This window comes from Pongo pygmaeus, chromosome 16, assembly GCF_028885625.2.
Source record: "Pongo pygmaeus isolate AG05252 chromosome 16, NHGRI_mPonPyg2-v2.0_pri, whole genome shotgun sequence".
Taxonomy (NCBI): domain Eukaryota; kingdom Metazoa; phylum Chordata; class Mammalia; order Primates; family Hominidae; genus Pongo; species Pongo pygmaeus.
Genome location: NC_072389.2, coordinates 55,802,431 through 55,827,684, shown reverse-complemented (window position 1 = coordinate 55,827,684; position 25,254 = coordinate 55,802,431). Strand labels below are relative to the sequence as shown.

Genomic DNA, 25,254 nt, shown 5'->3' with positions numbered 1-25,254 from the left:
AGTTAATTAACAGATTAGGCACATCTGAAGGGAGAATTACTAAACTGGATCAGAATGCAACACAGAACTGTAATTAAATGGATTAAAGTAATAATAATAAATTGTCCACAAGATGATTAAAGTAAAAAAAAAAAAAGATAAACTACATAGTAAGATGGAAAATATGTTAAAGGTAAAGAGACATGGAAGACACGTCTAACTGGCCTTGAGAGAGTAGACAAAATTTGAAGAGGTTAGAAATGGTTTAGAATTTTACAAAATGATAAAATATGTGAAGATTCAAATTCAGGCAGAATGAGTCTCAAACTGGGGAAGTAAAAATAAACCCACACCTAGGAACATTATAAAACTGCAGAATAAAAACCATATGCACATATACACAACAAAGGCTGCAGTGAAATATGCCTAAATGTCATGAGCATTCACAGCTTACATGATTTTAATTTTTCTGTTTGTATTTTGATGTTTATATGTATATGTGTATATACATATATATATATATATATTTTTTTTTTCGAGATGGAATCTCGCTCTGTTGCCTGGGCTGGAGTGCAATGACACAATCTTGGCTCACTGCAACCTCCACCTCCCAGATTCAAGTGATTCTCCTGCCTCAGCCTCCCAAGTAGCTGGGATTATAGGCGCCCGCCACGATGCCCAGCTAATTTTTGTATTTTTAGTAGAGATGAGGTTTCACCAGGTTGGCCAGGCTGGTCTCAAACTCCTGACCTCAGGTGATCCACCCACCCACCCACCACTCCCAAAGTGCTGGGATTACAGGTGTGAGCCACTGTACCCCGGCCACAAATATATATTTTAAGAGAATAGAATTGTCTTCAAACAATATAAAAATTCATAAAGAATAGAAAGACTATGTTGTGGGAAATAACAGAATTTTTTATTCCACCTTGTTGAATAGCCTTATGGTAGTTACATTTACAGTAAATACAGTTACAATAAATAAATTTATTGTTTTATGAAACAAGAACTGTATGTTAGTTTTTTAGCCTTTCATTCTTAAAACATAAGAAAAAAAGTTAAACAGTTATGCTTCATCTAGAGATTTTTGTCTTTAAGGTTTTTGTGTGTGTGTTTTGTTTTTTTTTACTGAAGGATTGGTTACAAGATAGACCATCAAACAGAGAAATGTAAGTAAGCTTTTTCTGACCATTAGCTTGCAAAGTATCATAGTTATTGAATGTTGTCTTTTTTCCTGCTCTTTGCATCATCTCTTTAACATTTCTTTATGAGTGATGATTATTTATTCTAGCATCTCCTCTCTTCACATAGATGAGATTAGGGGAACAAGTTTATGATGAGTTAATATATAAGTTAAAATTTATTATTTTCATATAGTTGTACTATAATTATAACTCTACTAAGGTCTTCCTAATAGTGATACAATTCTGATTTTATTATTTAGTCCTGTTTCTAACTTATTCCTGAATACATTTGTTGAGAGACCTAGTTTGAGACTTTAGTTTTGTACTTGCTTGATTTCTCTATCCATCATTCTAGTCAAACCTTGCATCTGCTTTTGGAAAGCACTTTGATGATTAGAGCAGTAATACACAGTATACATTAGAAAGCCTGTATACAGGAAGATCCACTAGAAAGCTGATGTGGTAATCCAAAACGAAAAGTGGAAACTATAGGCAATCTGACAGGTTATTGTCCCCAGAAAGTAAAACTTTTTAGTACATGTTAGACATAAGGGTAAAGACAAATCTAAGATAATCTCTGTGTTTCCATCCTAGGAATTAGTGTTGTAGAATTCCAAAGGATATGCAAAAAAAAAAAAAAAAGTCTTGTTTTGACACCCACCTGATACTGGAAGCATGGTGGAGTTACTCTCTCATATGGATTTCTTGAGCAGAGAAGCCAATTTGGGGGAAATTATTATTCTGCAGTGTTTTTCCCCTTCTGTGAATCAGAGATAAATCTGGGCCAGGCATGGTGCTTCACACCTGTGATCCCAGCACTTTGGGAGGCCAAGGTGGGTGGATCGCTTGAGCCCAGGTGTTGGGGACCAGCCTGAGAAACATAGACCCCATCTCTAAATTAGCTGGGTATAGTGGTGTGCACTTGTGGTCCCAGCTACTCAGGAGGCTTGAGGCAGAAGGATTGTTTGAGCGCAGGAGTAGTGAGCCGTGATTGTACCATTTCACTCCAGCCTGGGCAACAGCGAGACCTAGTCTCAAAACAAATAATTTTTTTTAAAAAAGAAAATAAATAAATCTGAATATATAGAGAAGAAAATAAACCTGGGCCACAGGATAAGCAGCTGCTCAAATTGAGTTTCCTGACCCTGGAATGGCATTTGGAAGGCCCACCTATAGTCAGACCTCTTCAAGGAATATTTTCTTTTATAACCAAAGCCATAGGATGTAAGTACAAAATAGGTACTTCAAGTTGGTGTTAATTCTGGTGTCTAACAACAGAACATTGTCTTGCAGAATGCTGACCCTGAGAATTACCCATAAAGGTGGAGCTGAGTGGCAACCCTTTGAGTGCTGAGAAAAGAGTGATTGATTAGCAGCAGGCAAAGGAATGATGTTAGGTTCAAAATACTTTTTGTAAGAAAATGTTTCTATTAAGGTGAAAATCAGCAGGAAACAACAGAGTCAAATAGAATGTAGGAGCTGGAAAGAGACAAGGTTGTCTACTCCCAAGGTCCTTTCTGGATCTGGTCCTTTCATTCCTGAGCAAGGCTACATAGCTGTGTAATGAAAGTGCTAAGCCTCTAACCCGTTTTCCTTTATTCTCATTCTGTTCTCTTTTCCACTCTACCTATGTGTCTAATTGACACTGGAATCCTTGGAAGTAAAAGAACCTCCATTTGGTGCCAGTATATGTTGTTATAAATAAATACAGTTAACATTAGGAGAAATATTTTTCAACATTAGAAACTAAGAGGCAAAATGACATCTACTTACTTTTCTCTCAGTTCTTTGTCCATCAATTCTATTGAAATATTTCTAGCATCCTGCAAAGTCATCTCAATGTATTGTTACAGTACTGGAATGAATCTCCACAAATACAGAAGTTATGAAATAGTTTATTAGTATAGAGCCTTCGATTTGGCACCAAACTACTAATAATATTTAGGCATAAATTGGAGATACAAGTTATTAATAAGTAGATACATATGGATGTATATATGTATAAATATATGTATCTATATATGGATTGGGATTGGCTTAAGGGAAGTGGCAAATACTCAAAGGGAATCAATATCAGAATTTCCTTAATAATATTTTTTATATAATAATTGTATAAAATCAAAAAATTAAATGATAGCCAAAACTTAAATCATAGCACAGCTTATACTATATTTTTTGGTGTTTCTTTAGGCCATCTGAAGAAGGAACATTAAATGGTGAGTCTGTGTGGTAGATTTAATGTGAAAAAAATGAGAATCTTACATGATCTGTTATAGCAAACACCACATTATTCTAGGTAAGACATTTTAGACTTCAAGCTAGAAAAAGCCAAGGTATTGAAGAGTTCTTCCCTCATATACTTTCTCCTTACTATAGATGTTTCACAAACACACGAACCACCCTGTGAATGATGATCTCTTTACTGTCACACTTCCTCCCTGCTACTTGGTCTCTGCTATACAGCCTGCTCCTTTTCTAATATTCTGTGTGTTTTAACAAATGAAACTTGTAGTCTGCTGAGTTATTCTTGACCACCTTGACTTTGTTCTCACAAAGTCCTGTTGCATTTACTTCCTACATGTCTCTAAAATCCATCCTCCAGTATACATCCCACTGCTCCTTTCAGTTTAGACCATTACTTTGTCAACCTTTTATCGAAGTGTATAGTGCATACAGAATAGTGCAGAATTCAGTGAATTCTTACAAAGTAAGTATAGCCATGTAATCAGCACCTAAAAACAATTTTGCCTATATCCCCATTCCTTTGTTTCTACTTCTTAGAGTCCCTGCCCCTAAAACAATAGTTTCACCTATTTTGGGGTGTATATGCATGTGTGAGTGTTTGCATGTATGTGCATATTGGCTATATAAATGAAATTGTACAGTATATACTGTTTTGTGTCTTCTTCCTCTTAACATATTGTTATAAAATTAATCAATATTGCTGTGGATAGTGGTAATTTGTGCATTCTCACTACTATATAAAATTTCCTTACGTAAATATATTGAATATACTTATCCATTCTGCTATTTGGTGGTCATTTCAGTAGCTTCCACTGTATGGCTATTATGACTTGCTGCTATAAGCATTCTTGTTCATGTTGTTTGATAAACATATGTATTTATTTATTATTGGCATATGCCTAGGAGTGGAATTGCTGAGTCAGAGTTAGCATGTGTTCACATTTGGTAATTACTACCAAATAGGTTTTCAAAGTGGTTATACCAGTTAGGGGTCCCTGCCTGTAGTTTTACTTCTCATCAATGTTCTATTCTGCCACCCTTCCCCGCCCCCGGCTGAGAAGGAGTCTTGCTCTGTCGCCCAGGCTGGAGTAGGGAGTACAGTGGTGTGATCTTGGCTCACTGCAACCTCCACCTCCCAGGTTCAAGCAATTCTCCTGCCTCAGCCTCCCGAGTAGCTGGGATTACAGACGCCCACCACCACATCCGGCTAATTTCTGTCTTTCTGTAGAGACGGGATTTCACCATGTTGGCCAGGCTGGTCTCTAACTCCTGACCTCATGATCTGCCCACCTCCGCCTCCCAAAGTGCTGAGATTACAGGCGAGAGCCACCGCACCTGGCCTGATTTTTCTAAAAGATGTGATCTGGTCACTCCTCCACTTTACATTTTTTCCCCATTGTTGTTTAATAAAATCCAGTGTTCTTCCTTAACATGACATATTAGGCTTTTAATTCCCCCCACACACACTTTAGGCTCTTAATTCCATGCCCCCCACCCCCCTCCCACCCCCTGCCAAAGACAGGATCTGTCTGTCACCAGGCTGGAGTGCAGTGGCACAGTCTTTGCTCACTGCAGCCTCAACCTCCTAGGCTCAAGCAATCCTCCCACCTCTGCCTTCTGAGTAGCTGGGACCACAGGTGGGTGCCACCTTGCCCAGCTACTTTTAAAAATCTTTTTTGTTGATAATGGGGCCTTGCCATGTTATCCGGGCTGGTCTTGAACTCCTGGCCCCAAAGCAGTCTTTCCACCTCAGCCTCCCAAAGTGTTAATGATTACAGGTGTGAGCCACTGTGCCTGGCCTCCTCTTAACAATTTGATATTCCCTGTTTCTGTAGCTTCACCTCCTGCAGTTATCCCTGTACTCTTGCTCATTAATTTGTAGTCTTAGCTGCATATTCAGATCATTTGTAGAGAATCATTTCTATGATGACACATATCTACAGAATTAGAATATTTTGGAGTGGCATCTGGGTGGGTGTATGTCCAAAAAGCACTATAGGTCAGTCTTCCCCCTTCTCTTACTCTGAGATAGCCTTTGACGTCTTCTCAACCAGAAGGCATTAGGTACTCCTTCTGTACAGTCATACAATATGTGCACACATGTATGTGTATATACACATTTTTAAAGTATATTTTTATATTATACAGTATTAAAACTGTTGGCTAACTTCCTTTTCCTGCAAGACAGTAGGTTTCTTTTTATTTGTGTTCTAGAAACTTAGCACATAGCAGATTTGACTTGTCTTTGTCTTCTTGCAACATTTAAAGGTCAATTCCACACACACACAAAAAGATGGGGGAAGGGCTTTTGATGGGTATATTTCACATTCCAGAGGTTCATCCTCTCATGGTAGACCTGCTAAAATAGTTACATGGCTACAGTCCCCAACCCCCAAACATCAGAATCAAAGAGAGATTTTTCTTTTTGAGTGGGAGGTATGGGAGGAGTGAGTTTATGGCAGGAGTTAGGATAGTGTGCAGCATAATGTGCTCTTCACTTGTAGGTGTCTAAATGCACAGCTCTCACTAATCTGGCATAATTAAATAGGGTAATATAGCACAGTGGACATACTTTATCCCTAATTTTTTGTTTTTGTGAGGAACAGTTACACAATGGAAATTCAAAATGATATTATGAGAATATCCGGGTTAAAATTTTTGCTGTACTAGTACTTTTTAAATGGTCTCGTTTGTTTATTTGCCATTCTAGGTCTCACTTCTCCATTTAAGCCAGCTATGGATACAAATTACTATTATTCAGGTCAGTAATATTAAAAACAAAATTTAATAGTATTTTGAACCTTTACAGATTTCATCATTTCTCTCTCATTTTATGCAGCTGTGGAAAGAAATAACTTGATGAGGTTATCACAGAGCATTCCATTTACACCTGTGCCTCCAAGAGGTAAATCCAAAAATTAAAGAAATAAATAGAAGTGAAAATTAACCCTTTAATGATTTTTAGCTATAATATAGAATGTGGGTGGGATTACATTAAGAAGTATCGATTTCAAATAAATTCTTGATTAATCTGACTACCACAAGGGTGAGGTATGTTTGAATAGAAGAAGGGAAGCATCAGAATTATTGAATTTCTCCATTACTGGCATATTCAGAAGCAACAATATATTCTAATTCTAAAAAGTTCTTGATCCACTATCTAGTAATGTATATAAATTGACATCACAGTGTCCATGAAACAGATAGCTCTAACTTCTAAGTTTAATTCAGAAGTGTGTAGAATTTTAGTTGCTTTTTTAAAGGTTTTCTCTAAAATGCTCAGAATTTCAAAAATGCCTAACATTACACATGAATTCAAAGATATTATGAAAGTATCCTTGATTTCCTACCTATTGCTATTAAATTTCATTTTATAAAACTACATCTTGGTCCATTTTATCTTCTGTTCCTTACTTAAAGATGCCTGCTAATTTTTATTTTACTTTGTCGTTTTTAAAAAGTCACAATTGAATCTTAAACTGTTTCCATTCGTGTTGCAGGGGAGCCTGTCACAGTGTATCGTTTGGAAGAGAGTTCACCCAACATACTAAATAACAGCATGTCTTCTTGGTCACAACTAGGCCTCTGTGCCAAAATAGAGTTTTTAAGCAAAGAGGAGATGGGCGGAGGTTTACGAAGAGCTGTCAAAGTACAGTGTACCTGGTCAGAACATGATATCCTCAAATCAGGGCATCTTTATATTATCAAATCTTTTCTTCCAGAGGTGATTAATACATGGTCAAGTATTTATAAAGAAGATACAGTTCTGCATCTCTGTCTGAGAGTAAGTGTCAGTGAATGTTTAATAGTGGAACATAATTTAAGCTTTATATTTTAACTACTGAAATATCAATAAGCCAAATATAATCTTAGTTTAAATATTAAACAAGGGTTCTCCCCACCCTTCCTTTTATAGGAAATTCAACAACAGAGAGCAGCACAAAAGCTTACATTTGCCTTTAATCAAATGAAACCCAAATCCATACCATATTCTCCAAGGTAAATCTTTAATTTTTTTCTTGGATCTTTTATTATATGGATAGCAGTCCCTTTTGACCTTCATTTTTGATGTTGAATATTTAATTATCCATTTTGTAGATCAGTTAGAATTTTATTAACAAAACTGCTAGTAATATTTATAACTATTTTTTATAAGGTTCCTTGAAGTTTTCCTGCTGTATTGCCATTCAGCAGGACAGTGGTTTGCTGTGGAAGAATGTATGACTGGAGAATTTAGAAAATACAACAATAATAATGGAGATGAGATTATTCCAACTAATACTCTGGAAGAGATCATGCTAGCCTTTAGCCACTGGACTTACGAATATACAAGAGGGGAGTTACTGGTACTTGATTTGCAAGGTAAATTTATTAAAATATTGCTAAGGTGAAATTCTGCAGTAGGTTCTCACCTATTCATGTTATAATATACAGAATCTGCTAATTTATAGATAAATAAAATCTTAGGCCAATAGAAGCTATAAAAAAGCAAGTTAATCACAGTCATAGCATATAGCCATCAGGGCCTTGAGTAATAGAATCTGGCTTTTTTTCGTTCCCCCGCCCCCTCCCCCACCCCCAGAGGGAGTCTTGCTCAGTCACCCAGGCTGGAGTGTAGTGGTGCAATCTTAGCTGACTGCAACTTCCGCCTCCCGGATTTAAGCAATTCTCTTGCCTCAGCCTCCCGAGTAGTTGGGATTACAAGGCGCCTGCCACCACACCCAGCTAATTTTTGTATTTTTAGTAGACAAGGTTTCACCATGTTGGCCAGGCTGGTCTTGAGTTTCTGACCTTGTGATCTGCCCGCCTCAACCTCCCAAAGTGCTGGGATTACAGGCGTGAGCCACCACACCCGGCCTGGCTATCTAAATTGTTGTTAAGATAATACAGATGTTTTGATAAGCAAAAACATGTAAAAATTCCCTATTCTAAGATATGCAGTCTAGTATTTCAAAAGTATAAAGACCGTTTCTTTAAAAATAACAAATACCTCTATTATTCCTGGTGTTTATGTTACCTGTTATTGTGAACTAAACTACCTAAAAATTTAGTGGATTTAAAACAACTACCATTTTATTTCCTTATAGTTCTTTCATTCAGAAATTTGGATGGGACATAGTGGGACTGTCTCTCTCTGCTGTCACCTCAAAAGAGTGGAATGGCTGGAGACATTGAACAGCTTGACTGGAGTCAAGTGTCTGAGGTCTCTGTTCACTGTCAACTAAATTCCTCAATTCTTTAGTGTTCTCTGTCTACATGGCTAGCTAGCTTGGGCTTGCTCACAGCATGGTAGTTTCAGGTATTTAGACTTCTTACATAGCAGCTGGCTTCTAGAGAGAAGGCAGAAACTCTTAAGGCTAGGCCCAGGATTGAGATGCCTTCTGCCACATTTTACTGATCAAGGCAACTTAAAAGGGTAGCCCACATTCAGAGGGAGGCGAAGTAGATTCAGCAGTTGACGGGTAGAACGACATGCATCTATAGAGGGAAAAATTGCTCATAGCCATCTTAGCAGATAGACTGTGTTTCGTACATATAAAAGAAAAAAGACTTTCGTACATGTGAAAGAAAAAAAAGAAATGGTGACTGCAAGAGGGCAGGTTTGCTTGGAGTAATGTCTGCTGAACTTCGCAGTGAGTCAAAGGAAAGTTAAATTGAGCAAGTTGCGAGCTCTTCTCTTCATTATGGCTTCCATAATTTTTCTGCCTGAAGAGCAGACTTAATTTCAAATGTAAACACAGACCAGATTTTAAATCACGTGAGAACAATTGTTTAGAATGTTTATTACTCAGTGACTCTTTAGTGTACAGGTATAAATATAAAAGATTTGTTGAAAAGCAAACAGGTATTGATTCAGCTCAAGAATGAAAATCTATGTAAAAACAACTACACTTTTTTCAGTAGTTCATATCTTTATAAAAATGATTATGGTGGTGTATGTAGTGAAAAACTGTCTGATGTCCATTATGAGTTAGGCCAATCCAATTAAGTTTAAAAATTACAAGCATACATTAGAGATACTGCAGGCTCAGTTCCAGACCACTGCAACGAAGCAAATATTGCAATAAAGCATATCACATGAATTTTTTGGATTTGCAGTACATATAAAAGTTATATTTACACTATACTGTAGTCTAAAGTGTGTGATAGCATTGTGTATGAAGAACAGTGTACATACCTTAATTTAAAAATACCTTATTGTTAAAAAATAGTAAGAATCATCTAAGCCTTCATCAAGTTGTAGTCTTTTTCCTGGTGAAGGGTCTGGCCTCCATGTTGATGACTGCTAACTGGTAGTTGCCAAAGTTTGCGACGACTGCAGCAATTTCTTTTTCTTCCTTTTTTTTAAAAATAGAGGCAGGGTCTCTTTCTGTTGCCCAGGCTGGAGTGCAGTAGCTCAATCACAACTCACTGCAACCTCAAACTCCTTGGGCTGAAGCCATCCTCCTGCCTCAGTCTCCTGCATAGCTGGGACTACAGGCTCACGTCACTGCACGCAGCTAATTTTAAAAAATTTTTGTAGAGATGGGTGTCTAACTAGGTAGGTCAGGCTAGTCTTGAACTCCTGGCCTCAAGCAGTCCTCCCACAGTGCTAGGATTACAGGCATGAGCCACTCTTCTGGCCACAGTGAAGTTTGCCACATTGATTGATTCTTCCTTTCATGAAAGACTTTTCTTTAGCACGCAATGCCATTTGATAGCATTTTACCCACAGTGGAACTTCTTTCAAAATTGGAGTGAACCCTCTCAAACCCTGCTGCTTTATCAACAAAGTTTATGTATATTCTAAATCCCTTGTTGTGATTTGAACAATGTTCACGGTATCTTCACCGAGTAGATTCCATCTCAACATAATGTTTATTGAACAATTTTTACATAGGAATATCTTAGATGATTACAAGTTAAACAGTGTAGCAATATATAAAGAACAAAGTGTTCCCATCTTTTTTATTTTTCTACTTCTTTGAAGACATATACACAAATGGAGACTTTTTTCCCTCTTTTTTATTATTTTGTTTTGTTGTGTTGGTTTTACCCCAACTGGGATCATGAGATTTTTTTTTTTCCACTTTTTTTTTCTGCCTAACGATATATCATGGGCATTTTCTAGAGTTATTTCTTTAGTAAGCTGCGTGATAGTCTATAGTGTAGCAGCTATAGCATGATTTACATCTGTGTTGATAGACATTCACTCTACTTCTAGTTTTTTGCTTCTACAAACAGTGCTTGCAGCAAACCATTCTCATGCACTGCTACTTTTATTTCCATAAAGTGAGTTCCTAAATTGGCTTAGAAAAGAGATTAGTACAATTTTAATTTTAATAACAACTGCCAGATTACTTTCCCAAAAGCTTATCAGAAATCATACTCAGCATTCTACGGAAGTTCCCGCTTCTCTACAGTCTTTCCAGTATTGAATATTCTTAATGTTTGCCATTCTATTGGATGGAAAATAGTATTGTGTTTTAATTCTGGTTTTTCCTTTTGTGAAATTGAACCATTTTATTAGATTTTGTTCTAATGGGTTAAATATTTGTGATTATTCAAAATATCAGTAGGTATTAAGTGTGTGTGTGTGTGTATGTGTTTATATATACACACATGAATATATAAGAGACTGGAAAGATTTAATCATAATACTTCTGGAGAGGGCTGGAGGTGAAGAAAGATCTTCACAGTCTTACTCTTTGTGTTACGTGAATGTTTTGCAAGAAAATGTGGTATGTGTTAATGTGTGTGGTTTTTTTCCCTTAAATCCCAAACAGTTGTTGTTTTGTTTGTTTGTTTTTGTTTTTGTTTTTGTTTTTGAGACGAATTTCACTCTGTTGCCCAGGCTAGAGTGCAGTAGTACGATTTTGGCTCACTGCAACCTCCACCTCCCGGGTTCAAGCGATTCTGCCGTCTCAGCCTCCCAAAAGTAGCTGGGACTACAGGCGCCCCCTACCACGCCCGGCTAACTTTTTTTTTTTTTTTTAAGGGATGAAGTTTCACCATGTTGGTCAAGCTGGTCTCGAACTCCTGACCTCAGGTGATCCATCTGCCTTGGCCGCCCAAAGTGCTGGGATTACAGGCGTGAGCCACTGCCCTGGCCAATCCCAAACACTTTTAAAGTCCTATGGATTATTCCTTCATGTACCAAATTGTTCTTTGCTAACTAAGATGAAACAAGGGCAGATTGACCAGACCTTTTACAAGTAAGGAGGTATTTGCATCCTTGGTGCTGTAGGATAAGGAACTTAATGCCTACCTACCAACTCTGGCGTTTAACTCTTGTTCACATTACAAGGAGATATGCCTCTCCCTGTAGAATGCCAGGGTCATAAATCAAGTTATGAAATATCAAAAGAGAAGAACTACACTCCTTGAATAGTTTAACATTGTAATGATTGAGATACTATAACATCTCTTAAGATGATTTTTATTATGCAGATGTCAGTATTTATGTCAATTATATAATATAAATTATTTGTCTTTTTTATATACACATACAAAGGTGTTGGTGAAAATTTGACTGACCCATCTGTGATAAAAGCAGAAGAAAAGAGGTAATAAGTTTTAACTATTTCATTAAGGCATAATTTCACATTTTATATTTGTACCTGCATAAACTGCCCCTTTTTTGGTTGTTTTTTTTTTTTTTAATTACCAATTCTACAGATCCTGTGATATGGTTTTTGGCCCAGCAAATCTAGGAGAAGATGCAATTAAAAACTTCAGAGCAAAACATCACTGTAATTCTTGCTGTAGAAAGCTTAAACTTCCAGGTAAAAAATTTCTTAATCAGTATAGTATATAAATTGTTACGAAACTTGGTTACTACAATACCTCATAAGGCCAGAGGTACAAATGTTTAATATAATGGTCCCTAATTGTGCCAGCCTCAGCAGCTCCTTTGCAAATACATATTGTTGGTTATAAATGAATCTGTGTTTTCTTTCTTTCTTTATACAAAGTTCATTAATTTAATATAGTATGTGTCTGCAGAATGCCAGGAATTGTGCTCAGTGTTGAAAGTAGAATATCGAACCAGACAGCTATGTCTCTGTCCTCATGGAGTTTAGCTTCATGTTGAATATTGACAAGATTAGCAGGGAGTTACAGGACTGATAAATGCCAAGAGAGAGGAAAAAACAGAACAGAGTGGTATAGAACATGTAAGCGGGTCCCTTAACTCAAACCCAGGTCAGGGAATGATCCTGGGAAACTAACGTATTTGCCTTTATTTGGAGAATGAATAGACCTTCAAGTTAGCCTTGCAGAAGAATTGAGAAAAGGCTATTTGATCAAGCAGGAACAGGAACTGTAAATATATTGTCTCATGATATTAACATCATCTTTGTATGCAGAGAATTACAAGTTATTATTTAATTGTTAGTTAAAGCACAAACCCGTGGTTGTCTCTCTTTGACGTGCATCATAGTCCCCTGTGGAACTTTAAAAAAAAAAAATTACCCTACCAGGAGCAGTGACACATGCCTGTAGTCCCAGCTACTCAGGAGGCTGATACCAGAGGATCGCTTGAGCTCAGGAGTTCAAAGCTGTAGTGCCTACTTCAGCCTGGGCAACATAGTGAGACCCCGTCTCTTTTAAAAGTTAAATTTAAAAAAAAATTACATGTCTGGGACCCACCCTTGAGCTGTTTGTTTGTTTGTTTTTGAGACAGGGTCTCACTCTGTTGCTCAGGCTGGAGTGCAGTGGTGCGATCTCAGCTCACTGCAGCTTCCACCTCCCAGGCTCAAGTTATCCTCCCACCTCAGCCTCCCAAGTAGCTGGGACTACAGGCACGTGCCACAACACCTGGCTAATTTTTTGTAGAGATGAGGTTTTGCCATGTCACCCAGGCTGGTCTCGAATTCCTGGGCTCAAGCAATCCACCTGCCTCAGCCTCCCAAAGTGCTAGGATTACAGGCGTGAGCCACCACGCCCAGCCCTTGTGTATTTTTGAAAGTCCCACTTCATATGCCCAGTATTGTAATAGTTAAGGGCTTAGACTTGAGAGCCAGGATGCATGGCTCCAGAGAATACCTACATCACCAAGGAGTTTTTGAGGACTTAATGAGTTGGTTTTGTGAGATACTTAGTACCAGCCATATAATAAGCATTATTAGGTATGTAAATGGTACTATTTTTTAAAATTTGTTTTTTATTTATTGCTAGTATACAGAAATGCCATTGATTTTTTTGAGCATATGTCCCTGCAACGTTGCATAACTCTTTTTTAGGAGCTTTTTGTAATAGACTTCTCGGGATTTTTTTTGTGTAGACAATAAAGACAGTTTCTTTCTTTTCAACCTGTGTATCTTTTTTTTTTTTTTCCTTGACTTTTTGCACTGGCAAGGATTTCCAGCATAGTATAGAATGGGTGTAGTGAGAGTAAACATAATTTGCTTTGTTTCTGATGTTAAGAGGAAGGCATTCTGTCTTTTCACTATTAAGGTGATGTTAACTGTAAGGATTTTGTAGATGCACTTTATGAGGCTGAAGAAATTTCCTTCTACTCCTTGTTTCTTTTTTTTTTGAGACAGAGTCTTGCTCTGTCGCCCAGGCTGGAGTGCAGTGGTGCGTTCTCCGCTCACTGCAAGCTCTGCCTCCCGGAGGATGGACGCCGTTCTCCGGCCTCAGCCTCCTGAGTAGCTGGGACTACAGGTGTCCGCCACCGCGCCCGGCTAATTTTTTTTTGTATTTTTAGTAGAAACGGGGTTTCACCGTGGTCTCGATCTCCTGACCTTGTGATCCGCCCGCCTCGGCCTCCCAAAGTGCTGGGATTACAGGCGTGAGCCACCACACCCGGCCTACTCCTTGTTTCTTGAGAATGTTTATCTTGAATGGATATTGAATTTTGTCAGATTTTTTTTTTCTGCATCTTTTGGTATGATCATGTGGTTTTTCTCCTTTAATAGGTTAATATAGTGTATTACATCGATTGTTTTTTTAATGTTGAGCCAGTATTGCATTCCTAGGACAAACCACACTTTGTTGTGATACATATCTTTTTTATTTATTGTTAGATTCAGTTTTCAATAATATGTTGAGGATTTTGCATCTGTGTTCATGAAGAACATTGGGTCTGTGGTAGGTTTCTTTTATGGGGCACTATGTTTGTTTTCTTTTAGTGTTAGGATAATACTTATAAAATAAGTGTTATTTTTGGGAATAGATTGTATAGAATTGATACTGTCCCTACCGTGAATGTTTGATGGGATTTTCCAGTCAAACCATCTTGGCCTGAAGTTTTCTTTGTCACATGGTTTTAAACTAAGCATTTAGCGGGGAACGGGGAGGGATAGCATTGGGAGATATACCTAATGCTAAATGGCGAGTTGATGGGTGCAGCACACCAACATGGCACATGTATACATATGTAACAAACCTGCACATTGTGCACATGTACCCTGAAACTTAAAGTATAATAATAAAAAATAATAATTTTAAAAAATAAAAAATAAAAAAAAGCTTAAGCATTTAATTTGTTTAATAGAGATAGGACTGTTGATTATCAGTTCTTTTTGAGTGAGTTTTGGTAGTTTGTGTCTTTTAAGGAATTGGTCCATTTTTTTTTTTAATTGTCAAATTTGGGGGCATAAAGTTATTTATGCTGTTACTATCTTTTTAATATCCGTTAGGTCTGTGGCAAATCCCCTTTTTCCTTATGGCAATTTGTGTCTGTGCTCTTTGTTTCTTGATCAGCCTGGCTAGAGGTTTATCAATTTTATTGATACCTTCAAAGAATCAGTTTTCGTTGTCATTGTTTTACTGTTGCTTTTCTGTTTTCAATTTATTTGATTTATTCTTTTTATTATTTCCATGTTTATACTCGCTTTAGGTTTAGTTTGTTCTTTTTCTAGTTTATGAAAGTGGAAACTTAGATTATTGAATCTCAGATCTTTATTTTATTTATTTATTTATTTATTTATTTTGAGATGGAGTCTCACTGTGTCACCAGGCTGGAGTGCAGTGGTGTAATCTCTGCTCACTGCACCCTCCACCTCCCAGGTTCAAACGATTCTCCTGCTTCAGCCTCTAGAGTAGCTGGCACTACAGGTGCGTGCCACCACACCCAGCTAATTTTGTTATTTTTAGTAGAGTCAGGGTTTCACCATTTTGGCCAGGATTGTCTTGATCTCTTGACCTCGTGATCCACCCGACTCGGCCTCGCAAAGTGCTGGGATTACAGGCGTGAGCCACTGCGCCCAGCCTCAGATCTTTATTTCTAACAAGAGATTTAGTGCTATAATTTTCCCTCTAAGCATTGTTTTAGCTCCATCTCTCAAATTTGGGTATATTTTATTTTCATTTGTATTTACTTTAAAATAGTTATAATTTCAGTTGTTATTCCTCTTTTATGTATGGATTGTTTAGAAGTGTCTTGTTTAGTTCTCAAATACTTTAAAATTTTCCAAATGTCTTTTATTGATTTCTTGCTTAATTCTATTTTAAAAGAAACATACTTTGTACTATTTCAATTAAATTTTTTTTAACCTTACAAGTTTATGGAGCTGGGTTCGGTGGCTCACACCTGTAATCCCAGCACTTTGGGAGGCTGAGGCAGGTGGATCACCTGAAGTCAGGAGGTCGATACCAACCTGGCCAACATAGTGAAACCCCATCTCTACTAAAAAATACAAAAATTAGCTGGGTGTGGTGGTGGGCGCCTGTAATCCCAGCTACTCAATAAGCCAAGGCAGGAGACTCACTGGGACCGGGGAGGCAGAGGTTGCAATGAGCCAAGATCGCGCCACTGCACTCTGGCCTGGGCGACAGAGCAAGACTCCATCTCAAAAAAAAAAAAAAAAAAAGTTTATGGTCTCTGAGCATTCCATGTGCTTTGGAAAGTAATATATATTCTGCTATTGTTGGATGGAGTATTCTGTAAATATTAATTAAAGAAAGTTTGTTGCTAGTGTTCAGATTTCTTATATCCTTGCTGGTTTTCTGTGTATTAGTTCTATTGATTAACTAGAAAGGAAGTCTCCAAATATAATTGGATTTGTCTGTCTTGCTTTTCAGTTCTATCAGTTTTTCCTTCATGTGTTTTGAGGCGTTGTTCTTAGATGCATACACATATACTATTGTTAATGTCTTCTTGGCGAATTGATTATTTTGTCATTGTGTATTAATAATATCATGGTAATTTTCTTTATTTTGATGTATACTTTTTCTAATATTAACATAACCACTCCAGCTATCTTTTGATTAATGTTTTCATCATATACCTTTTGCCAATCTTTTTTTCAAAACATACACACACACACATCTATATATAATTATATTTAAGGTGGGTTTCTTATAGACAGCGTATACTTAGGTTCTTGATTTTGTTTTAAATCTAAACAGTTTCTATTTTTTAAGCCAGCATGGTACCCCTGTAATCCTAGCACTTTGGGAGGCTGAGGAGGGCAGATCATTTGAGGTCAGGAGTTCAAGACCAGCCTGGCCAACATGGTGAAACCCTATCTCTACTAAAAATACAAAAATTAGCTGGGCGTGGTGGTGGGTGCCTGTAATCCCAGCTACTTGGGAGGCTGGGGCAGGCAAATTGCTTGAACCCAAGAGGCACAGGTTGCAGTGAGGAGAGATTGCACCACTGTGAGACAGAGTGAGACTCCATCTCAAAAAAAAAAAAAAAAGCAATCTGGCCCAGATCCTTCATTTTCTAGATTATATAATTAAAGTTGAGATGATTTGCTCATTGATACACTTACTAGTTAACAATATAATTAAGATGAGCTATAATTGTGTTTCTCTCCACTGTTCTTTGTACAATAATTGCAGATTAGCTTGTATTCCTAAAGCCATACTGACATAGTCTTGAATTTAAAATTTATCAAAAATAATTAATACAGTTGCAAATATGTTTGGATTATTTAATATAGGCTGTTTCTTAGATTAAAATTAACAGTTTATGATTCAGTGAGGTCAAATATTTTTATTTTTAAAAAAAATTAGTTCATATTCTGAGTATCAGTTATATTTTATATGGAGATAAAAATATAAGGGTTTACACCATGGCACACATATACCTGTGTAACAAACCTGCATGTTCTGCACACGTATCTTTTTTTTTTTTTAAGAAATAAAAACATACATATATATGTTTATGCATGACTTGGTTAGTTTATAATGTTGATATTACTGCATTGTTTCCGGTTCTGCAGCTATTTTCATATATGTCTGTAACTTCTTAAGTGATTTCTTCTTGTCCCATACCTATAAATATGTTTATATACTGATCATAGCAATCTGTCTGAAGACTTAACGTATTTCCCAAGCTCCTGTTTCTATTCAGCTACCTATATTTCTACTTGGATACTATTTTATTTTATTTTATTTTTTGAGACAGTCTCACTCTGTCACCCAGGCTGAAGAAGAGGGGTCCATCCTTTTGGCTTCCCTGGGCCACATTGGAAGAAAAATAGTTGGGCAGGCACCATGGCTCATGCCTGTAATCTCAGCACTTTGGGAGGCCGAAGTGGGCAGATCGCTTGAGGCCAGGAGTTCAAGACCAGCTTTGCCAATTATGGCAAAAACCAGTCTCTACTAAAAATATAAAAATTGGCCATGTGTGGTGTCACAGGCCAGTAATCCCAGCTACTTGGGGAGGCTGAGGCACAAGAATCGCTTGAACCCCAGAGGTAGAGGTTTCAGTGAGCCGAGATCGTGCCACTGCACTTCAGCCTGGGCAACAACAAGACCTTGTCTCAAAAAAAAAGAATTGTCTTGGGCTACACATAAAATACACTATCACTACCAACTACCATAGCTGATGAGCTTAAAAAAAAATTGCAAAAAAAAGCCATCATGTTTTAAGAAAGTTTATGAATTTGTGTTGGGCTGCATGTGGCCTGTGGGCCGAGAGTCGGGCAGGCTTGCTATAAAGCATCTTTAGTAACATGTCCAATCCAAAATTCTTGATTTACATCTACCACCCTACATAGAACTCTGTTTCCCCATCTTATTAATGGTTACCCAGTTGTTCAAGTCCAAAACCTAAAACTATCCAATTCTTCTTTTTCCTTGCCCTTCATAGCCAGTTCATCAAATTCTGTCTGTTCTAATTTTGAAATCTCCCTAGAATTCATCTGCTCTTCTCTGTCTTCATGGCTACCACCTTGTTTCCTGGACTGCTGCCACCCATCCTCTCACAAGAGTTTTCATAGTCATCAGAATAGTTCTTGAAACAAATCTGATGATGTTTCTTTCTTGAGACTGCTTAAAACCTTCCAGTGGATTTTGTATTGTATCTGTACTTCTCATCATAGCTTGTATCTTCTAAATCAAGATCAGCAAACTTTTGTAAAGGACAAGGTAGCAAATATTTTAGGCTTTGTGGACCATGTGGTCTGTCCCAGCTACACAATTCTACCGTCGTGGTGCAGAAATAACCATAGACTGTGAACAAACGAGTGTGACTGCATTCCAGTAAAACTGCTTACAAAAACAGGCAGCAGACCAGATTTGGCCCACAATCTGTAGTTGACAATCTTGGGCCATTAACTGCTGCTTGAGCTCAATTTCTACTAGTTTTCCTCTCATTCACTATGTAGAAGCCACACTGTCTTCTTACCATTTGCAAAGCACACTAAGTCCATTTCCTTCTGACAGTCTTTGCAGTTAACCCTCCCTCTGCCTAGAACACTCCTCCTAGAGCTTTGATAGTTCACTTCTCAATATTCAGATATTTACTCAAATCTCTTCCTCTGGCTTTCCTGCCCAGACCTGTTTGAAACAATCACCCTATACCATCTTCCATCTGTCCCTCATTATAATTCACTACACTCTTTTCTTCAAAGCACTTTTTTTTTTTTTTTTTTTTTTGAGACAGGATCTCACTCTGTCGCCCAGGTTGAAGTACAGTGGCATGATCTTGGGTCATTGCAATGTCTGCCTACTGGGGCTCAAACAGTCCTCCCACCTCAGCCTTCTGAGTAGCTGGGACTACAGGCACTCACCACCACACCTGGCTAATTTTTGTATTTTTTGTAGAGACAAGAGACTTCACCATGTTGGCCAGGCTGCTCTTGAACTCCTGACCTCAAATGATTCTCCCACCTTGGCCTTTCAAAGTGCTGGGATTACAGGCATGAGCCACTGCACCCTGCCTTCAAGGCACTTTTTACTGCTTATAATTCTGTCATTTTTCTGTTTGCTTATTTTTTGTCACCCACTAGAATATAAGCTCACTGAGACCAGGGACCTTGTCTGGTTTGTTCACTGCTACATTCCCACGCCTACATGAGTTTCTGACTCATGGTCAATATGTAATTATTTGTTGAATGAATGAATGACTTCATTTTTATGTGTATAAATTTGGTGACTACTGAATTTATAACAACCTGATAGAAAACAAGTCTGACATGTTTGGAGAAAAATTGATTAGAAATGTTCCTAATTTAGCCGGGCATGGTGGCTCACACCTATAATCCCAGCACTTTGGGAGGCTGAGGCAGGTGGATCACCTGAGGACGGGAGTTCGAGACCAGCCTGACCAACATGGTGAAACCCTGTCTCTACTAAAAATACAAAAAATTAGCCAGGCATGGTGGTACATGCCTGTAATCCCAGCTATTTGGGAGGCTGAGGTAGGAGAATCGCTTGAACCCGGGAGGTGGAGGTTGCAGTGAACCGAGATCGCGCCATTGCACTCCAGCTTGGTCAACAAGAGCTTGGGCAACTCTGTCTCGAAAAGAAAAGAAAATGTTCCTAATTCTCCATTTCTAAGAAATACTAACTTTTTTCTTTTCTCTCTTTTTTTTTTTAATTGTTGTGGGTGTTCAATGTAGATCTGAAGAGGAATGATTATACGCCTGATAAAATTATATTTCCTCAGGAGGAGCCTTCAGATTTGAATCTTCAGCCTGGAAATTCCACCAAAGAATCAGAATCAACTAATTCTGTTCGTCTGATGTTATAATATTGATATTACTGAATCATTGGTTTTGCCTGCACCTCACAGAAATGTTACTGTGTGACTTTTCCCTCAGGAGGAAATTGTTTGGTAATATAGAAAGGTGTATGCAAGTTGAATTTGCTGACTCCAGCACAGTTAAAAGGTCAATATTCTTTTGACCTGATTTAACTAATCAGTCAGAAAGTCCCTATAGGATAGAGCTGGCAGCTGAGAAATTTTACAGGTAATTGATAATTAGTATTTATAACTTTTTAAAGGGCTCTTTGTATAGCAGAGGATCTCATTTGACTTTGTTTTGATGAGGGTGATGCCCTCTCTTATGTGGTACAATACCATTAACCAAAGGTAGGTGTCCATGCAGATTTTATTGGCAGCTGGTTTATTGCCATTCAACTAGGGAAATGAAATCACGCAGCCTTTTGGTTAAATGGCAGTCAAAATTTTCCTCAGTGTATTTAGTGTGTTCAGTGATGATATCACTGGTTCCCAACTAGATGCTTGTTGGCCACGGGAAGGGAAATGACTTGTTCTAATTCTAGGTTCACAGAGGTATAAGAAGCCTGAACTGAAGACCATTTTCAAGAGGGACGGTATTTATGAATCAGGGTTAGGCTCCATATTTAAAGATAGAGCCAGTTTTTTTTTTAAATAGAACCCAAATTGTGTAAAAATGTTAATTGGGTTTTTTTAACATTGTTTTATCAAGTCACTGTTAAGTAGAAGAAAGCCATGGTAAACTGATATATAACCTAAATTATAAAAGCAGAAACCTAACTCACTCGTCAAGGGAAGTTACCTTTTGAGGAAAGTTGAAGTACTTTTTCCCTATCTGTATCTATAGCAACAACCCAGAACTTACATACTTCTCCAAAGATTTTATTGATTGTTATATCAAGTCAGAATGTAAACATGAACTCTTGCATATATTTAAAATTGTGTTGGAATATTTGAACATGAATGCTGTTTGTGGTACTTAAGAAATTAATTCAGTTGGATTATCATTATGTGATACTGGCAGATTGCAGTGCAACCTTATGCCAATAAAATGTAATTTAACAGCCCCAGATATTGTTGAATATTGAACAATAACAAGAAAAGCTTTTCATCTAAGTTTTATGCTTTAATTTTTTTCTTTTTCTTTTGTTTCCTTGGTACTAATTTTAATTTTTATTTGGAAGGGAGCAGTATAAAGCTTATTTGTATTTAGTAGTGTATCTCATAGATACAGACAAGGCAAGAGATGATAAGCTGTTTAAATAGTGTTTAATATTGGTTGGGGGTGGGGAGAAAGAAAAAGTGTATTACTTAAAGATATTATATACGTTTTGTACATCATTAAATCTTTAAAAGAAATGAAATAAATTTATTGTTTACAGATGTTTAGTGAGTTTAATCATTCTGAAAAATTATCTGACATTTTCAGGGTGTCAATTTGAGTATCAGTTTTTTTAAATGAACCATTTGTATACTTATGCTTTTGATCTCCTACCCTGTACAGTGTTTAAATTAATACTGATTTCTTACTGTCTTCTTAGAAATCTGTTTTTTGTTAGGCCAAAAAAGGGCAATATGGGCTGTCTATTGATTTTTAATTTTATGTTAATTATTTTCACAGGATTATAATAGTAGCTACACTTTTTTTTTTTTTTTTTTTTTTTTTTGAGATGGAGTCTCGCCCTGTTGCTTAGGCTGGAGTGCAGTGGTGCGATCTCAGCTCACCACAACCGCTGCCTTCTGGGTTTAAGTGATTCTCCTGCCTCAGCCTCCCGAGTAGCTGGGACTACAGGCACACGCCACCATGCCTGCCTAATTTTTATATTTTTAGTAGAGACGGGGTTTCACTATGTTGGCCAGCATGGTCACAAACTCCTGACCTCATGATCCACCCGTCTCGGCCTCCCAAAGTGCTAGGATTACAGGTGTGAGCCACCGCACCTGGCTGCTAACACTTATTTAGTGCCTACTGTGTACCAGACATTACTCTAAGTATTTCACATATATTAACCTACTTAATCCTTATAACAATGTTATAAAGAAATAGGTGTTATTATCCTGTTTTGCAGATTTGAAAGTCAAGGTGCTAGAGAGGTAAAGTAACGTCTCTAAGATTCTTACGTTTATTTAATAAGTAGCAACGGTAGGATTTGAACCCAGGCTGGCTGCCTTTCATCTATACTGTTTTGTTTTGTTTGTCTTGGTGGGGCGTGGTGGCTCATGCCTGTAATCCCAGCACTTCGGGAGGCCAAGGCAGGTGGATCACTTGGGCTCAGGAGTTTGAGACCAGCCTGGGCAACATGGCAGAATCCTATCTCTGCTAAAAAAGAATACAAAAATTAGGCCCAGTGCGGTGGCTCACGCCTGTAATCCCAGCACTTTGGGAGGCCAAGGTGAGCGGATCACAAGGTCAGGAGTTCGAGACCAGCCTGACCAACATAGTGAAACCCTGTCTCTACTAAAAATACAAAAAATTAGCTGGGCGTGGCGGTAAGTGCCTGTAATCCCAGCTACTTGGGAGTCTGAGACAGGAGAATCGCTTGAACCCAGGAGGTGGAGGTTGCAGTGAGCCAAGATCGTGCCATTGCGCTCCAGCCTGGGCAACAGTGCGAGACTCCGTCAAAAATAGCTGGATGTGATGGTGTGCACCTGTAGTTCCAGCTACTTGGGAGACTGAGGTGGGAGGATCACTTGAGCCTAGGAGATTGAGGCAGCAGTGAGCTGAGATCATGCCACTGCTTTCCAACCTGGGCAACAGAGTGAGATCCTGTCTCAGAAAGAAAAAAAAAAGAGACAAGCTCTTGCTTTGTTGCCCAGGCTGGAGTGTAGTAGCATGATCATAGCTCACTGCAGCTGTAAACTCCTGGGCTCAAGTGATCCTCCTGCCACTGCCTCTTGATTAGGTAGGACCACAGGCATGCGCCACCACACCTAGCTAATTTTATTTATTTTTTTAATTTTTATTTATTTTTGTTTTTTTGAGTTGAAGTCTCACTCTGTTGCCCAGGCCGGAGTACAGTGGCACAATCTTGGCTCACTGCAACCTCTGCCTCCCAGGATCAAGCAATTCTCATGCCTCAGCCTCCAAAGTAGCTGAGATTACAGGTACCCACCATAATGCCTGGCTAATTTTTGTATTTTTAGTAGAGACAAGGTTTCACCTTGTTGGCCAGGCTGATCTCAAACTCCTGACCTCAAGTGATCCGCCTCCCCTGGCTACCCAAAGTGCTGGGATTATAGGTGTGAGCCACCATGCCTGGGTAACACCCAACTAATTTTAAATATATATTTTGTAGAGATGGGGTCTTGCTGTGTTGCCCAGGCTGGTCTCAAATTCCTGGGCTCAAGTGATCCTCTCGCCTGAGCCTCCCAAAGTGCTGGAATTGCAGGTATGAACTGCTGCACCCAACCTCATCTGTGCTGTAAATTATGTGCTGTATTGACTCTCAAGCATGATGACCATTGGTGGTTTCTGTACCATTTCCTGTTACTTTACTGAAACACACCTACTCCATTAACTTCTTGGGTTAAGTCTAGAAAGTAACAATTTACTTGTAAACCACATTTCTTATCCCCAATAAGTATTTTTTAATGATTATTGAAGTTTATTATTACTACCCTATGATGTGAAAGTGTCATTTGCTTAATCTTTTTAATTTTTTATTCTCAACCTCATCTTACTGAAGAGAATAAAACTCTTTTACCATAGTCTTAAAATGTGGAATTCTCGGCCAGGTGCAGTGGCTCACGCCTGTAATCCCATCACTTTGGGAGGCCAAGGTGGGCGGATCATCTGAGGTCAGGAGTTCGAGACCAGCCTGGACAACATAGTGAAACCCCATCTCTACTAAAAGTACAAAAATTATCCGGGTGTGGTGGCGCGTGCCTGTAGGTCCAGCTACTCAGGAGGCTGAGGCAGGAGAATTGCTTGAACCCAAGAGCTGAGATCGCTGCCACTGCACTCCAGCCTGGGTGACAGCAAAACTCCGTCTCAAAAAAAAAAATGTGGAATTCTTTTCTGCAAATGTTCTCTAATAGTATACCTTCTTCAGTCTGTCGATATATGTATGCTATTATTTTACAAGTAATACATGTTGATTGTATTGGAAATTATAGAAAAGATTATATTGGATTGTTTAGAAAATATTTTTAAATGTGAAGAAAAATACAAAAATTACTCCCTTGTTCTACTTTCACCACTCTCAAGTCAGACTATGTTGTTTTCATAGTTAGTAGCTAGCAGTCTACCCCACTAGATTATATGCTTCACAGAGGGAAGGGACCCTCAAGACTTCACTGGATGAGTAGCACCCCAATACCTTGCTTGCTGCCTGGTTTGTGATGGGCATACTGTAAGAAAAAAAGAATCTGAATGACAAAATGTTTTTCCATAATACCAGACTTCCTCTTGAAAAGATGGGTCATAATGTTGTAGTCTTACATGCTTACGTAGACAATCAAAGCAAGAATACTCAATAAATGGCTGTTTACCACTTGAAAGAAAGATCAAGTAATTATTTACAGAAAATGATGTGTCTGCACAACAGGGATTTTTGAATTTCTCCTTATTTACCATATCCGATCTTATTGCTTCCTAGCTGGGTTTCAACAAGGCATCTGTATTTAAAGGTCCCAAATGATCTGTGAGCTTTTTCTCAGGAAAATTCCAGGCTAAGGCTCTGGTCCTCTCTAGAATATGATTTTCTAACTTCTTTGGAAACTCCTTAAAACAGATTTCCATTTCTGGGGCCCATTATTCCACACTGGTGGGCATGGAGATGGGAGAGGATGTGGTTATTCTTCAGAAAAGCCACACACTTCAGGCTAACAGTAAATAGCACCAGTGAACGGAGCACTTTCATGTGCTGTCCAAACCAACATTAGGCTCTCTCCTTGTATTTCCCTTGGAATTTCTGTGTAATCCTGCATTACGGAATTTTTCTT

General features: G+C 38.1%; 1 protein-coding gene across 5 annotated transcripts in view; it reads left to right on the top strand.

Moving 5' to 3' along the window:
• The window catches only part of TRPM7 (transient receptor potential cation channel subfamily M member 7), a 129,162-nt gene extending 107,471 nt beyond the window's left edge, over positions 1-21,691 (top strand). For 3 of the 5 annotated variants that reach the window (XM_054450615.2, XM_063652232.1, XM_063652235.1), the window contains 10 exons: positions 1,114-1,148; positions 3,354-3,379; positions 6,118-6,168; positions 6,247-6,312; positions 6,908-7,191; positions 7,324-7,406; positions 7,564-7,769; positions 11,902-11,953; positions 12,066-12,172; positions 20,189-21,691. In XM_054450615.2, the coding sequence (XP_054306590.1) occupies positions 1,114-1,148; positions 3,354-3,379; positions 6,118-6,168; positions 6,247-6,312; positions 6,908-7,191; positions 7,324-7,406; positions 7,564-7,769; positions 11,902-11,953; positions 12,066-12,172; positions 20,189-20,319 (1,041 nt within the window). In that variant the 3' untranslated portion in view covers positions 20,320-21,691. The remainder of the gene's footprint in view (positions 1-1,113; positions 1,149-3,353; positions 3,380-6,117; positions 6,169-6,246; positions 6,313-6,907; positions 7,192-7,323; positions 7,407-7,563; positions 7,770-11,901; positions 11,954-12,065; positions 12,173-20,188) is intronic. The other 2 variants (XM_063652234.1, XM_063652233.1) reach the window with 1 other exon arrangement.
• The last annotated feature ends 3,563 nt before the right edge of the window (positions 21,692-25,254 follow it).